This window comes from Arvicola amphibius, chromosome 7 (assembly GCF_903992535.2).
Source record: "Arvicola amphibius chromosome 7, mArvAmp1.2, whole genome shotgun sequence".
NCBI lineage: Eukaryota > Metazoa > Chordata > Mammalia > Rodentia > Cricetidae > Arvicola > Arvicola amphibius.
The window spans coordinates 59,790,977-59,807,168 of NC_052053.1; the positions used below are offsets into that span (position 1 = coordinate 59,790,977).

A 16,192-nucleotide genomic window follows, 5' to 3' on the forward strand; every position below is an offset into this window, starting at 1 on the left:
GCGGGTCTATCAGACACCCCATTCTAACTCCAGAGGCTTCTGCCCCCTCGAAGTTTCGCCGGCCGGGAGCTGGAGGAGCGGGTTCCCACTGCGCCAGGCCTCGCTGTCACCTTGCAGAAGGGAGCCAGGGCTCCAGTCGCAGATGCGTGCTTACTTACTGTCCACATCCCTTTCATAAAATCAGGAGAGGGAAGTCGGAGAAAGGGGGAACCGGGAGTTGGGGAGAGAGCGTAAGACGGTGAGCCGACACTGGAGCCCAGGCCAGGCGTACGAGCCCGACAGGGCCAGGAGAGAGGCTGCGCGACAGTCACTCCAGGCCATTGCGGTGGCCGGGTTCCGGGGTCTGCAGCAGCTCAGGGGAGTGGCAAGACGGGCTGCCCGCAGCGCTGTGCTCGCTGTCGGTGTCGCTGCCCTTCTTGCCGCCGCTGGAGCCAGCCGATCCGCCGCCGCCGCTGTGCGTCTTCACGTGCTTGCTCAGGTGGTCGCTGCGCATGAAGCGCTTGTTGCACACCGGGCAGGCGAAGCGCTTTTCGCCCGTGTGGGTCCGCAGGTGCCGCTGCAGCTCGTCAGAGCGTGTGAAGCGCTTGCCGCAGAACAGCCAGTTGCACACGAAGGGCCGCTCGCCCGTGTGCCAGCGCAGGTGCGCCTTCAGGTGCGACGTCTTGCCATAGACCTTGCCGCAGCCCGGGATGTGGCAGCTGTGCAGCCCCTTGCGCCGCAGGCTCGCCCCCGCGGGGCCAAGCCGCTCAGCCTCCTGGCAGTTGGGGCAGTCGCAGGTGGCACGGCCAGAGTAGCGGCGCGCGGACGAGCGTGGGGACCCCCCCAGCGGCGCCGCGGGCCCGGCGCTCAGCATGGAGCTGCCCGCGCCGGCCAGCGGCGACGGGGCCGAATCAGGGTAAGAGCCTGGCAGCACCGGCTTGAAGCCGTCCATGAGGTGCTGGCCCGCCGGGCTGAGCAGGTGAGACGAAGCGCCACTGCTGAAAGCAGAGTGGCTCAGGCCCGAGTATTCCGAGTTGTAGCCTCCGAGCGGCGAGTGCAGCGACGTCTGAAGACTCCCGGCGGCCGGGTGCAGCGAGCCAGGCAGCGCAGCCGCCCCGTTGGGATTCTGCACGTCGATCCAACCAGCGCCCACGTCCCACCAGCTGGAGGCGCCCGCGGAGCCCACGTCGCTCGCGGCGCCCAGGCCCGGGTGAGAGGGCTTGAACCACGATTCGTACGGGTGCGCCATGCCCACGCGCGGGTAGATGCCCTGCAGCCCGTCCACCGACGTGTGCACCTTGGAGATGAACACCGGCTGGTGGGAACCGTCCTGTGAGTGCGCCCCGGAACCGCCGCCGCCGCCGCCCCCGCCGCCGCTGCCCCCCGAGACGCCCGTCGCCTGAAACACGGAGTAGTCGTTGGCGAAGGGCGAGCTGGAGGCGGCGGCTGCCGCTGCCGCGGCCGCGGCTGCGGCGCTGCTGGAGGTGAGGGAGAAGGCACTGGAGCCCGGCGAGCCGCCGCAGCTAAACGAGTCGGACACCAGGGCCGCTGCCGCCGCCGCCGCCGCCGCCGCCGCTGCTGCTGCGGAGGACGATCCGCCGTTCCGGGGGGCTCCAGACACGCCGAAGCTGGAGAGACTGGAACCCACTACGTTGCAGCTGCTGGAGGAGGAGGACGAAGAGCGTTTCCAGGGGTGGAAACCTTTACCGAAGGAAGAAGAGCTGTCCGACAGGGAGGAGGGAGACGGGCTGGGGCTGCCGATCTTATTACAGGTAGCAGCAAGCATGGCCAGAGGAGTGGATCCCAACCTCGGTTCTTCCTGAGACCCGGAGCGGAGGAGAGGGGTGGGGGAGGGGTGGTGGGCAAAGGACCGGTAAGGGAGGGAAGAAATGTGCATTAGTCCCCTGGTAGCCTCTAGACGCCCCACTGCTCCCCATCTCTAGCTGCGGCACGCCGCCACAAACTCACCTGACACCCCCAGCTGCCCCGGCGCCCGGCTGCCTCCTACTCTACAGGAGGGGACAACTTTGGTTGGGGCGTCTGATTCCGGAGCAAAACGCCACGCTAAAGAAGAGTTTAACAAGAATTCTCACCTAAGACACTCTTGTGTGCACAAAGCCCTAGATGCTTTTGATCAAACCAACAGAAAGTCCAGACTGGGGCGGGAGAAGTTCCCTTGGCCGTGCCACCTGGGGAAATCACTGGCCTGCATTTAAGATCGCTACTCTGCAATACAGAGAGCTTTGAAAATACTGTTCCGGTATCCCTCAACCCATCCTTGGTTGCTTCTCCTGGGCCGAAAGAGGCCGAACTGTAAGGCTTACTCGCTTTTCCAGCCTTCCTTCCTTCCTTCCTTCCTTCCTTCCTTCCTTCCTTCCTTCCAACCTTTCTTTCTTTCTTTCTTTCTTTCTTTCTTTCTTTCTTTCTTTCTTTGTGTATCTTCAATAATAGAAATAAGACGAGTTCAACGTACCTGCAATACAGGGCGGGCTGAGGAAAAAATTTAACGGGAAGGAGGAAAATCCGCAGTATGCCCAGGAGGGAGAAAACTTACTCGCGTTCCCCCTCCAAAATCGAATGTATTAGGGGCTACGCGATCTCCCGGGCAGGGAGCGGCCGGGCGCTGCGAGGTTGCGGGTCTCAATGACCTCCAAACCTTTCCTGTGCTGAAAAAAAGTAGCTCTGCCTCCTCTTCCCCCCCCCCCCCTTTCTTTTCTCTGAACTCACTTGTATGGGGCGGGGGGGGGGGGCTCTCAATAGAGAGACTGATAGCCCGTGGCCTGGCCGGGGAGACTTTAACCCCCTCCAATCGGCAATAAAAGGAAACTAATTAAACCAGCAAGAGAAGATCCTGAGACTCACCCCTAGAAGTGAAGTTGCCATCACACAGAAGCGCCCTCCTCCTCTCAGAGGATCTTTTTTATATTGATAAATCAGAGGCAGTGTTTTTTTAGAGGTGTGCAATACAATGATCAGTTCCGCCCATTCCGCCACAATTGTAGCTCCCTCTCCGGCTTTGAAGTGCCGCGGAGGCGCGGCCAACCAATCTGCGACCTCGCCGGGCCGCGCTGCGCGCGCGCCGTGAGGTCATCGGCGCCGGCGGGAGGGGGTGAGAGTGTCGCAGAATGTACGTGCACGCGCGTGCAAAGTGATTGCGAGTGTGACCCACCCCGGAGAGAGCAGTCAGAGAGCGGAGGGGTGACTGGGTCAGGGTCTCAAGGACGTGGTCAAGAAGTGGCGAGCAGACGTCGTGCTAGCCCCGGGGGAGTGTATGGGGGGGCGGGGGTAACTGAGTGTGTGACAAAAGGGGCAGGGGACAGAGCTGGGAAGTGTGTAGCGTAACTGAGTCCCTTTAGCCTAGTAAATCAGGAGCGACAGTACGTTCAGTCCCGGGTGGGGAAGTGTCGGTGAAGTGTGGGTGTGCGATTGTGAGCGCACGAGCGTGAGGGAAGAGGAGTGTGTGCGTGCGCGCGCTCACCAGAGCTGGGGGTGGGGAACAGGAACAATACAATAAACTGTACGTTCAGGAGAGATTGAAGATCTCGAGAAACTCACTGCGAAGTTGAGTGAGGCTGGGTAAATAAATGTTCCCAAACCCTACCTCAATTACTAAGTTTCTCTGCCTTGTTGAACATTTTAAAAGGTGCAGTGATTTTTTTTTTTCTCTTTCTTAGCTTCCTGGACTCTATCTGTATAGTTCTGAAGAAAATCGTGATACTTACCCTCCATTTCCTGACGGTTCAGCCAGATAGGAAGATTGAAAGGTTGGGAAGGCCTGCGCCTTCCAGTTCCTTACTTTGATCTGGTCACTCCTTACTCTCTTTTCCGAGGTGGCTTTGGAAGTGCCCGTCCTGGAGGAGGTGTGTTTGCCCGGCTGCGTGCAGTAAAATTACAAAAGGATTAGGTAGTAAGGGGTGTGTCCCCCCATTGGATGAGAAATTGAGGAGCATTTTACCCAATTTAGAAGTTTTCACAGGAAACCCCACTGTACCTTTCTGACAGAGAAATCAGAGTGACCGAAATCTGTTGGCTCCATTTATGTAAGAATGGAAGTGAGCTTTTGACAAAACTTTGGCTCGGTTTCATTGGCGTCCGTAGTTTGAGAACACCATCTATGAGTGCTCGAGGCATCGTGTGCACCTCCTTCCAATTTGCTGCCTTTTGGTCACTTGCTTGCTGTTTTTAATATTAATTGCCTTCAGAAATGTTGTTACAATTCTCTGGTCATCACAATCGAACTTCTTAGACCACAAAAAGGCCAACACCAGAATTAAGGAAAATCCAGTCCTTGGAGTCCTGTTGAATATTCATGCTTTTTAAAACCACAGTAATTTCTGCTTTACCCTGTTAGGAAAAATCTCAGAAGTCTAATTTTAAGAGGGAGTTGATTAAAATGTGAGTACATGAGAGAACTCTTCTGTTTTTACTTGGGAGATTCTCTCTCTCTCTCTCTCTCTCTCTCTCTCTCTCTCTCTCTCTCTCTCTCTGTGTGTGTGTGTGTGTGTGTGTGTGTGTTTCCCTCTCCTCAAATGTATTGCAGTTTCTGAAGATATCAAAAAACAAAACAAAAAAAATCTCTTGGGTTTTGATGAAGTCCAAATCAAGCTTCATCATTTGTGTAAGTTTCAGCTGCACTGTTGAGGCAATGTTTGGCGATGCAGCAGTTTGCATTTCTGAACCTTTTTTCACATATGCAGGTATTGACTGCACATCATATCTATTGATTAAGGGAGTAAGGGACATCCACATACTTTGAAGTAAGTGTGAAGTAAATTAATGAACTACTTTCTTTCTCTGAAGCCTAATGCTTATCATAAGTGCTGTGTTTCTCCCAGCAAGCCCCTCTGAATGATTTTAGCGTGTTGAGAAGGCGTGACAGGCCAGCCCAGTAGGAGGAAGGGGTGGGGGGAGGAGGGAACTCCGTTTAACAAATAAAAGAGAATTAACTTCATTCCTTTGGTCTTTTTCTATAATGATATTCATTTTAAGAACCTAATATATAGTTGTTCAAATTTGGGGTTTAACTTTAATCAATACCACCATGCTCAAAGGTGTAGGGAAGCACTTTGAAGGAGGACTCCTTTATGAGAATAGTTACTTTAGCTATTTATCCTCCGAGCTTCTAGAAGGGAAAGAGGCAAGACTATTAAAAAGTTAAATGCTGAGCATGCGAGTAAGCAGAGGCGTTAACTACTGTTTCCTCAAACCTGCGAGGAATTAGAAAAACTCAGCAACATGTGACTGCAATTTTGAGCTGCTCAATTTTAAGCTAACTCTTAAATGTTTCATTTGTATAAATGCATTTTAGAATCACATGTCATTCTTCCTATGACAATGAGTCACAATGTTGGTGCGAATTCAGTGAAAATACTAGATTCTTCAATTTGCATGAGGTTTGCTTTTAGCTTAGGTGACTTTGTAATGTAATGTGCAGCTTTCATTAGAAAAATATATATCAGTGTGTCACTAATGTATACTGTACCCCCACACATACACACATCAAAATTTACACATTCCACTTACTCCTGCTTATCTTTTGCCCCCCCCCCCCCCGAAGTGGTTAATATTTGTATCATGAGACTGTCAAGTTAAAGAACTCACAGGCTGGCTTCTACTTTAAATGAAACTTGTCTTAATGGCACTCCTCCACTCTTTGGAGAAGTGACCCCAGCACACTTGAATCCTGTACCACGGAAGAGAACTCTATGTAGCACATGACAGATACAGCCAGCCTATTTAAGCCACTGAGGGCAGAGTTCAGTTCACCTGTTTTGGAATTGCTCACTGCTTTGCAGTATTGTACTGTAGTAACTGAGATGTTTAGAGAAAAGGAGGAAGAAATACAGGAAGTTCAGATTTCCAGACATCAATGAAAAGTTTCCCCTACCCAACAAGAAGCTTAATGTGCTGGAAGGAATAGGAGTACACAGTGTGCTGTTTTCTTGCAAACTTGTGGGATCCACTATCAATAAAGATAAGAATCTATTAGCATTCTGTATGCATCTGCAGCATAAATTTCATTTGAATTTCAAATTTAATAAACCAGGAGGTTTTTAATCATCCCTGGTTTTATTTGTTTGATATTAACATGCTTATTGACCGGGTCTGGTGACCAGTTTGATCATTACAGGACAGCAAAAAGTTAATTAAAACGACCACAGCCCCTTAATCATATCATCTGTCTCATCCATGTCTCCCTCTTTATTACCGGTGATGATGGATAGTCTCCCAGATTAATTTCTCTGTTTCTTCGATTTGGACAACAGCTTTTGGGACCTAATTTACATCCCGGGAACTACTTGCTCAAGTATATTTAACACCTTGCGGCTACAGTGTACATCACCATCTCTTTAGATGGAGCAGAGAAAGGGAGGGTTTTTTTGAGATGGTGGTTTGAGTGTGTGTGTGTCTGTCTGTGTGTGTGTGTGTGTGTGTTTACAGGCGGGGTTGAAGACCCAGTCGATGCTGGGAATCTCTCAGGACCAAAGAAACAAGGTCCTAAAAGCAAATCAGAGGTTTTGATCTCTGCATTTTCTTTCCGGAGAGAGAGGAGTGAGATATGCCTCTGTTTCTTGGTTAATAGATTAAAATGTGTAGATTCCGAGACAAGTTAATAAAGCCATTTGCAATCACCAAGTACAAATTGAGATTTATAGTTGAAAATATCAAAGCTAGCCAGGTTTTCAACTGTTCGGCAACGCATTTACAACAAATATAGTTTTGAATAGAAGTACGGTCTACATAAACATGGGCTGAAAGGGAGAAAGGGGACAGGGAGGGGGGCGCGGAGATCGGAAGACAAGTGAAAGCCTAGTGGGAGAAGGCGCGGGAACTGAGCGCGTACCTCTGCAGGGTACGGATTAAGACAGCTGCTGGCGTGCGAGTTGCCTGAGACTTGGAGGCGAGTCCCCAGCTCTGCTAGCCGCCTCGCGGGTGTCCTCTGCGAGCGAGCGAGCAAGCGAGCGCGGTGCCAGCGGCTCGACCCTGGCAGGCAAGATAAGAAGGAACCGCCTCGCCCTCTCCCCAATGTGGGCACCTGGCGCAGAAACGGGAGGGCTTACTAGATAAAGCGTGAAGCCGAGCGAGCACGCCGGCGACCACTGGAGGAGAGGGCTGAACCAGGTGGGGGTAGGTGAGGGCTACTGGGCATTCTATAGTCAAAGTTTCTTTCCTGTTGAAAAGAAAGCCTGGCCAGGCGTGGACCTGTGGATTCCTGAGGGCCCCCTTCACGGGGGCCGTCCCAGTTTTCGGGTGGTTTTACTTAAGAACTTGCCTGGGAAAGGACGTAATAAAAAGCCCCTCGCTGGTGGCAGATTGTTGAGCCGTAGGTGGGAAGGGATCAGTCTGCTGGAGCTGAGAGAAGGCTGTATTTTCCTGATTGGAAAATGGGAACTTCCACGCTGAACAATAGCCCCTATTAGTGAGGTTATTCGGTTTCAACTGTCCGGCCACATTTATAGCCGGGTCCCTACTTTCCTGGCATTGCTTAATTGGATGCATTTGTTGGCCACAGCGAAGCCGCCCGTGACTCTTGAGATACTTGCCCCAGGGACTCTTACAAAGCATTATTTCTTGAATAAACGAGAAAGAGCATTTTCTTTTCTTTTTGTCCTTTTCTGAATCGACTCGATATATTCTTCCATTTTTCCTTAATATTTATAGGTTTTCTTTTCTGTTATTTTAAAGCATTCAAAGTTAGGAACACTTTATAATTAAAAAATGTTTACGGGTTTAACCTAGAGGATTATGCACTTTGATTTCCTTTAGCTGGGTAATTCAAATTGCATATAGTCAGAAGACAAGGGCTTCTCCCCATACATTAAACAATCAGTCGTCTTAACAAATAGTTAGGTTCAGAGAGAGAGAGAGAGAGAGAGAGAGAGAGAGACTGAGAATTTTCCAAGATACATTTCCTAGCTCTCCACTATATGTGTATAGCCTATTTTAATGAAAAAAAACTCACACTTCCTATTTATTGTCTCCACATGTGCTCATATCTTCATATCATGTTGGTGTGGCCTTGCTCTAGTTCTACAGGCAGACATATATTCTATGATTCATTTTTGATTCATTTTTTCCAGCCTATAGATGAAATTGATAATCACTTCCACAACATTCCATCCTTCTTCATCATGTAAATGAAGGAAACACTTATAAGGAAGAGGGTTTGCTTGTTTGTGGAAGATGGTGTTACTGTTCTTGTGCAAGCTTGATGTATAAAAACAGCATCTTAAACATTCAGATGAGAGTGTGGTGGGTTTTTTTTTTCCTGAAATAGATTTGTTTGGGCTGTTTTCTCTTTTGATATTATACATTACTTTCTCACAGCTAACATGCAGAGTTAAAAACTATTAAATTCTTATCCTCAACACTATTGATTTCTTTTCATTCTGTTCTGTTCCTGGGAGAAGCAATGCTCCCAACTCACCCTGCCGCGTTTCCTCCAGACGGTTGACAATTGCAATCGCAGTTTCGGGAAGATAAATGTTACTTTGGGAATTGTGTCTAATTACAAATAATCTAGGAGCTGCTCTGGGTCTCTGGGCTTCATCACATGTGTGTTCATATCCCAGCACATGGTTGGAAAATGGGAGCATTTGTGATCAGGGTTACAGTTCTCTTTCTAAAACACAGGGCAAACCAGGATGCTTTTTTGGTCTCATCGCACAAATTAAAACACCACCACCAAAAAATGTGGGGACTCCAAAATACTTAAAAGCCCGAGGAAGAAAATTTTCTCTGGAGTTTACTTTTGGCTTAACTTTCTTAAAATGAGTTCTTCAGATCCTTTGCACAAATCCATTTCTATAGGAAGCGTTTTTGAGCTTACATACGTAGATTTTCTTCATGGGTTGTTTTTCTGCAGGAAATTCTGTGCCTTTCTGTGGTTATGTTTTACAGATCCTCTTGTAGCTGTTGCTACCTTTGTGTGTGTGTGTGTGTGTGTGTGTGTGTGTGTGTTCTTACGTGATTCTTTGCTTATATGGCAGTCAATTAGTGCTGTTGTGTGTATGTGCTTGTTTTTTTTTTTTTCTAATAGTCTTATTAACAAGGAAAAAGGTGGTGAACAGGTTATTCTCTTAACCTGACCTGGCTGTAAGAGTAAGATGAGCAGCACTGAGCAGATGTCCCCATTTAAGCCGCTCTTTTCCCACATGCCTGCTGGATATTGCAGGCGCGCAGGAAGCTCGCTTCAAACCTGGCCCATTTCAGGCCATAATGGCCACGTTATTTCGGCCCAGTGAACACGAACAAAATCGCGTGCTTTAGAATCATTCGACTCTGAGTCCAGGAAAAGCGGGGGGTGTGGTGGCCGTGGCGGTGGCTAGGGAGGGGTGGGGGTGATTTCATCTCGGATCGCAGGAAGAGAACTTGTTCAAAAGAATTTTTCCCCAGCAAATATAGTATAATTTACAGCGCAACTTAATAATCCGAAGGGCAATGCAAAAGCCCTTTGCGTTGTAAACCGCTTCTAATTACCTGCCAGAGCAATTAGCTGACTATCACGAAGAAATTAGATCGCTCAATGTAGCATAAATAATGCGAATAATTTTGTAAGAAGAATGGAAAGCGAGACCTGGTGTTTCTTTATAAGGAAATAACACCTCGTACTGTACGAACCCTCCATGAACACATATTAATGTCTAGGCATGCATGGCAATGAGTCCAGGCAGGAGCCCTCTGGCTGCCGTTCAGCACTTTTTCCGTTTACGTATGCGGGGTGAAAGTCGGCTTCCAGGCGTTCGATCTCCAGCCTTCCAGCTCACAGTAATTAACACATAGCGACTTCAATGGGAAAACCTGTTTTCCAGATGATTTTTACAATGCAGCTTTATGTCTCATTTGGCAGTTTAAATAGCTGGAGTTGTTTTCTGGCTTCATCTCCACTATCATCTGTTGAGCTTAGAATATTGAATCCCAAACAAAACTTGGGCGCAGTCTTGTACTGACTTTTATTTTCTCAAATGGGAATATGAGGAGTCACTTTATAGGACTCGAGGGTCAGGGATTCTTGTGAGGAGGTATTTAGCCTGCCTGTGTATAAGGATATTGAAATGTTTGCTTCTGGGCTTCTCTTGGACTTATAACTAAAAATCTATCTTCATTAGGTTTCAAATCTAGTTTGTTTCTCTTAGTGTTTCCTATCCACATAAGAGTCCAGATGTGTGAGTTCACACGTTTCTCAGTAAAGCAAGCCAAGAGGAAAGGAAGACCTAATTTTGGAAGAAAGCTGACCGTGCAAAAAGTGAAAACACCATCAAACTCTTGGAAATTTACTGGATTTGTAAATTACAAATGAGAACAGAACTCCCAAAGCTTTCCAGGAGGAGTATACTGTCAGCACCTGTGCGACTCTCACCCCCAGAGATGGGGAAGGGTAGTGGGCTTTGCTTCAAGTGAATGACCTTCAAGGGAATAGAATTGAGAGCCCACCCTTTCTCTGGCTGTGTAGGCATTTATCACATTTAAATCAAATATGAGAACTACCTAGGAGAATTTGGTTTCTGTGTTGGTCATAAAAGTGTGAAATTTCAGCACTTTTGCTGAACGTCTCACAGTGATCTGTTGCCATGAGTTCTGTTCCAAGAGTCGTGCCCCCCCCCACCAGACTAAGGTGGGCAACCCCTTTCCCCATCTGCAGCTCATGTCTGCTCTATGGGAGTGTTGTCACGAGATATTCTCTAAGGATCTTTTCGGTTTTCAGTCAGTGAGTTCTGAGTTTTAGAAATTTTATTGGTCCAAGGGGCCACACGCTCATATTGTCTCCTCCTAAAGAAATAACAGTTTTGCTTATGAAAGATCTAGACTGAAACTGGAGGGATCCAAGCGATTATTTCCACCAGTTCTGTCCTGCCTGTAAAGAGGGCTACTTTTGTTTGACGTGTGGTCTATACAGTCACCTCTTTAGAGAGGCATTAGTCACCTTAGGCTCTTTTCTATCTGAATTTGGAATTCGTGGGCTGAGGGCCAGGCAACAGGGTATACATCTACACAAAGACTCATTTTGCAGCAACCTTCTTCACTTTAAGAGATGCTAAGGTGTTTTTTTTTTTAAATCCATACAAATCAGGGAAATTTTACAACCACCGGGTTCAAGGGCACTGGACTCTACTATCATCAGAACCAAGTTCCCCCTTCCAGTCCCAGAAGAAAAGCCTCCCATCTACAGAGAACAGAGGTACTATTCTTTCTTTCTTTCTTTCTTTCTTTCTTTCTTTCTTCCTTCCTTCCTTCCTTCCTTCCTTCCTTCCTTCCTTTCTTTCTCCCTTACCTTCCTTTCTTTCTTGTTTTTGATTTTCTTTAGGCCTGTATTCAGCAGTGATTACTTATTAAGAGGAAATACAATCTTCATTATTGCTTATCAATTAGAAAAGTAATGAATGTTGGAAACTTTAAAACATCTTCAACCTATTATTCCAATTTGAATTACGTTTTGAAACTTTGTTTCTCCCAAACAATTCAAATCACCTGCTTCATCAACATTAGCCAAGAAGATTCTCTGTCTCAAATGATAAGAACCCCTGCTGGCCACCAAAGGAGTGTGCCCCATTTAAATTCAAACTAAGGCCCAGAAATGCAGAGGGAATGAGGATCAAACTTTTTTCAAGCAATGCCTGCACTTAACTGGCCACAGCCAATGTCATTCCTCCTTCTGTCTCTTTTGTCTGTATTAAAATGAATGATTCTTTTCACAATTCATCCCTGCCTCTTTTTTTTTTTTTTCGGGGAAGGGGGTGAAGATTCTGTAACGTAAAGGAAGTTGAATAGATTATTGTCATTCTGTAATTATCCAATGCAGCCTCATAAGGCAGGCACGTTGGTCTTTGATCAATACTGAAGAGAGCAAACATTTGTAGAGCACAGACCCACAACTCTTCTGTCTACACATGGTATTTACAGCCCTCAAATGGAGTGTCCATTACTTTCAAAGGGTGGCTATTAAGGACAGTTTTTCTATAGATGGTGCCTCAGTGATATTACAACCTGGACATCTCCCCTGACCCCCACTCATTTGTACAGTAGGGAAAATCAGTTGTCACCAACCACAATGTTGTTAGCAGTGCTATGCTTTGCCTGTACACTTGACATATGGACAGTAACAAACTCGCATTCTTTGTCTGCCTTGGTTATGAGATCCCCTAGTCTTAGAGAACAGGAGGAGGAAAGGGAAGCGACTGTCAGAACTAACATACAGACCAGGTGGAGGCAGCCTCAGAAACAAGGGTGCAGCAAGCCAAGAGCCCGCAGCAAACCAACATATGCAAGATTTTAAGTTAAAAGGTACCTGTGCTGTTATTTTCTTGACCGATATTAGGACACTGAGTATGTTAATGCATTTGGTGTTTTAATCAACGTTATCAAACACAACTGAAATAGTTAATTAACATACAGTGTTTAAACTTCACTGTATGCCTTCGATATTCATAAATAATCGTATTAGGCAAAATGCCAACCAAGTCAAAAGTACACTTTTGCTTAAGCGACGATGAACAGAATTTCCTTCTCCCATAGCACAGTCATGGGAAAGATTTGGACACCGAGTGCATTCAAGGCACTTAGCTGCTGTGTGTCCTCGCCCTCTTCAGTGCAGGGCCCAGTGAGGACGCCTGCACACAGAGAATCACCCGGAGCCGCGTTTCCTGCAGTTAATTGTCCCAGTGCCTGACACAGTAGACCCGACTTTCCGTTCCCCGTGAACCTGGACGGTTTTACTGTATCGATTTACCTGGCTAGCAGTTTCCAGGCTATGTCTAAGATACTGGAAGATTCTAAGGATGGAAAGTAAATGGGGTGGTACAGGAGGAAGAAGACAGGCTCCCTGTCTCCTTCACCGCGGGAGACAGCCACCTAGTCTCCCCAGCAGCAGCGTCCCGGGAGGGCAGTCAACTTTAGCCGCCTGCGGTCCTTGGGGGAGTGGAGTGAAAGTGACTAAAAGGCCACTTTTCCCACCAGTCGCCTGAGAAAGCCATGGCCGACGGTGAAGAATATAGCAGTCGAGGGAAGTGTGACAGCTTCAGACGGGGGTCGTGTAGGCTTCCCGGCCAATGGGCCGGAGCCTGGGATGAAGATCGCTTCAAAGACACCTCGAATACTCGGCGTCCCCTGCAGTCACAGCATTTGTGCTCTCTTTCCTGCCGATTCGCCCTCCCTCCTTTCGCTGAGCCGCGTTCTCCAGCCGGGGAGCGCACGCGTCCCCAGCCGGGCTCCGACGTCCCGAGAGACAAGGCGCGCGCCCCGGGCTGCTGCTGCCGCTCGGGCTCCGCCCCGGCCCTCCCTCGGCCCTCCCCTCCGCTTAGCCGCGTTCCCCCGCCGTGCAAAGCGGACACCACCGAGGGGGAGGCGCCTGCGCGCCCCGGGGCGGCGGCTGCGCACCGGCTGCGGCGCGGGTCACCGAGCGGCTCCTCTCCGGTGCGCCGCAGCTCCCACCCCTGCACTCAGCCGCCCGCCCCGCTCCTCCCCGCTCCTCCCAGGCCCTCCTCCGACCCTCCTCCGGGAAGCTCGCACACCCTGCGGGCGGGAAGGGGCCGCCCTCGGGGCGGACAAAGGGGCCGGCGGAGCGGGAGGGGCTGAGGCTGGCACGCGCGGCCGCGGGAGGAGCCGTCGAGCCCGGGCCGCCCACCTGACACCTGCTCTGCGCCAGCCCGGGAGGCGGTCGCGGGGTGGGGGTGCGAGCGCGAGGTCGCCGCCGGGTCAGGCGGCCACGGACCTCTCTGCCCCTGCAATAGCTGAACCCACTGTGGCCAAAACCTCCCTATCTGGTCTTGATGGGACTTAAAGGCTCCTTTTGAAAAGTGAGGTGCTGATTTTTACGTCCGGAATTACTTATCAGTGTCGCCCACAGGGCTATTCCAGTTACCAGGCAGGTTGCTGGGTCAGTTTAAGTTTGGGGGCTATCTCCGGGTAATGTAAATACCTGCCACATGTCCACGCTCTACCTACCCATGCTGCTGGTCCAGGCAAGGCACTGGTAAGACTCTGCACTGTTCATTCTCCATCATCCTTCACGGTAGAGGTGGGCTGAGGGCCCCACAGGTACCACAGCAGCGCCCCGTGCTCTCACCACTGAAGGTTAACTCTCCTGCAGGTCAACTGCAGGCGAACCGACTTCATTTTCCCTGCGGAAACTGTTTGAGACTGACCAAAAGCTGGAGGTAATATTCCTGCTTCATTTAAGATCGAGGCCTCTAAAAGATAGATAGATAGATAGATAGATAGATAGATAGATAGATAGATAGATAGATAGATAGATAATAAATAAATAAAAAAGATCGAGGCCTCTGTCCAACATGCCACTCCCCACTTCAAGAGCAGGATCAGTGTTTTGGGTTTTAGCACCTATGTGTAGATTCAAAGAAAAGTAACTTTGGTTTTCTTTGATACAGACTGCCCTCCAACTTGCTGCGATCCTCCTGGCTCAGCCTCCGTAGTGATTGGAATTACAGGCATAACTCACAAGGCCCGGATTTCCTTTTTTAATTAACGACAATCTCTGGGTTTTTGCTCTATAAATTTTAACTTTTACTCAATCCTATGCCTTGCACATTTGTATTGTACTGCATTGTATTGCGGACCTAAAAGATGTTAAAATAGCAAATTACTAAATGTCAGTGATTTAAAGGAACTATTTTTAAAAAGCACGATTTTACATTCGAATATAATTGATTTTTATCATATTAAGCACACCCCTATCCTCTCACATCTGGTTTCTTTAAATTTTTTATTTGAAAATCTAGCTTGAAATATATTTTGACATTCCAACCCAGTGAAATTTAGTTGGGAAAAACTATCCAAAAAAAGACTCACTAAACTTTTCTTATCCCCAGTGGGTGGTGTTAATTATCTAGTTTGAGCCTTGTAGTTTTCATTGTCAAATACTTGGGTCCTCTCAAAGGGAAGAAAGTTGGGGACTTGCATTCACTGATTTTCAAGAGGAGATTAAACACAAAATCGATTTAATGGAGCATCTGTAATCTTAAATACAAGAAGTCAAGAGCTAAAGCTGTAATAAAAAGGTTAGCTTTTCCCTATTGTTCCCTCAATCTAACTCATATTTTTGGAACTTAATTATCAACGAAAGCTGCTACATCAATGCAGTACAGCATAGGCAAATTACAAGACCTTTTACTTCTCCCAACTGGGTTTAAATTGCAAATCTTAACACTGAACACTGAGCTTTTGGCATTGAATATTCAATACAGTGAAATGTGTTTTAAGTGAACCACCCAAGGGCCCAGGAACATTTGCTTAATAATGATACTCTGCAATTCTATAGGGCCTTTCAGGCTAGCATCTCAAGTGGAATGCTCTTTAACTATACCCTTCATGGGAAACCTTGGGGATATTTTAAAGAGCTCACTTAAGGCCTATTGGAAAGACTCTTTTAGTATAGATTTCACAGTATGATTTTAAGAAATGAAGGACTGCAGAATTTTCAGTTCTGGGCATGTCATATTCGTGGGGGTTTGATGGGTACTGAATGTTTATTAGCTATTTTATATGGAGCTTAAAATGTACTTTTTGGCCAACTTTTTATTTTGATAAATTTCAAACCAGCAAAAAAGTTGAAAATAATGGTCCAAGGAAATATTTCATTTTAAAGAACATATTTCCTTAGCTTCTGGTTGTCAGTTTGTAAGGCTTTATTACAATTCCTTATATGTTGATATAAGATGGATAGATCGATAGATAGATAGATAGTCAGACAGATAGAGGCATAGACATAGATAGATAATAGACAGACAGACGACAGACAGACAGACAGAAAATGTCATATGCTCTTTACTCTGGCTAGATATAAGGATCTGATTTCTTATTTATTCATGAGCATCTCTAGGCCTCTCAGCATCACTGGACAGTGTGTGAGTCCTGCACAGAGAGTGTTTTGTGTATAGCCTTAAAGCTACTGTAGATAATGCCTTCTGACATTCTATTCATTGAGCTTTAAAAGCATTCCAGTAACTTTACTTTGTGTTAAGAACATCCATAAATTTTATCAGTGTTGTCTATAAACTTAGAAAATATGATTTAAGCAACCAATGGTATAAATAACTATAAAATACTATGCTATAATGTAGGCATCAGAGTTATCTGAAATTTAGAAATTCTGATTACAAAGGTGCCAATCAGATTTCAAAAACAATTTAAAAAGCCATTTTTTTGCATGCAAGCAGAACATTTATATTTCAATCCAAATTAAAAAAGAAATCTATGT

The 16,192-nt window shown here is 47.3% G+C and overlaps 1 protein-coding gene across 1 annotated transcript; it reads right to left on the reverse strand.

Moving 5' to 3' along the window:
• Window positions 1-307: 307 nt before the first annotated feature.
• On the reverse strand, window positions 308-2,862 carry Sp8 (Sp8 transcription factor). The gene is made up of 2 exons (XM_038337963.1): window positions 2,842-2,862; window positions 308-1,798 (listed from the first exon to the last, which is right to left on the reverse strand). The coding sequence occupies exons 1-2, from the start codon at window positions 2,860-2,862 to the stop codon at window positions 308-310; spliced, it is 1,512 nt and encodes a 503-aa protein (XP_038193891.1).
• Between the last annotated feature and the right edge of the window lie 13,330 nt (window positions 2,863-16,192).

Excerpts from the sequence above, each read along its gene's own strand:
- Sp8 (XM_038337963.1), bottom strand. The coding sequence starts at position 2,862 with ATGGCAACTTCACTTCTAGGG. Across the intron at positions 1,799-2,841 it reads TGGCAACTTCACTTCTAGGG|GAAGAACCGAGGTTGGGATC; the intron begins GTGAGTCTCAGG and ends TCCGGGTCTCAG.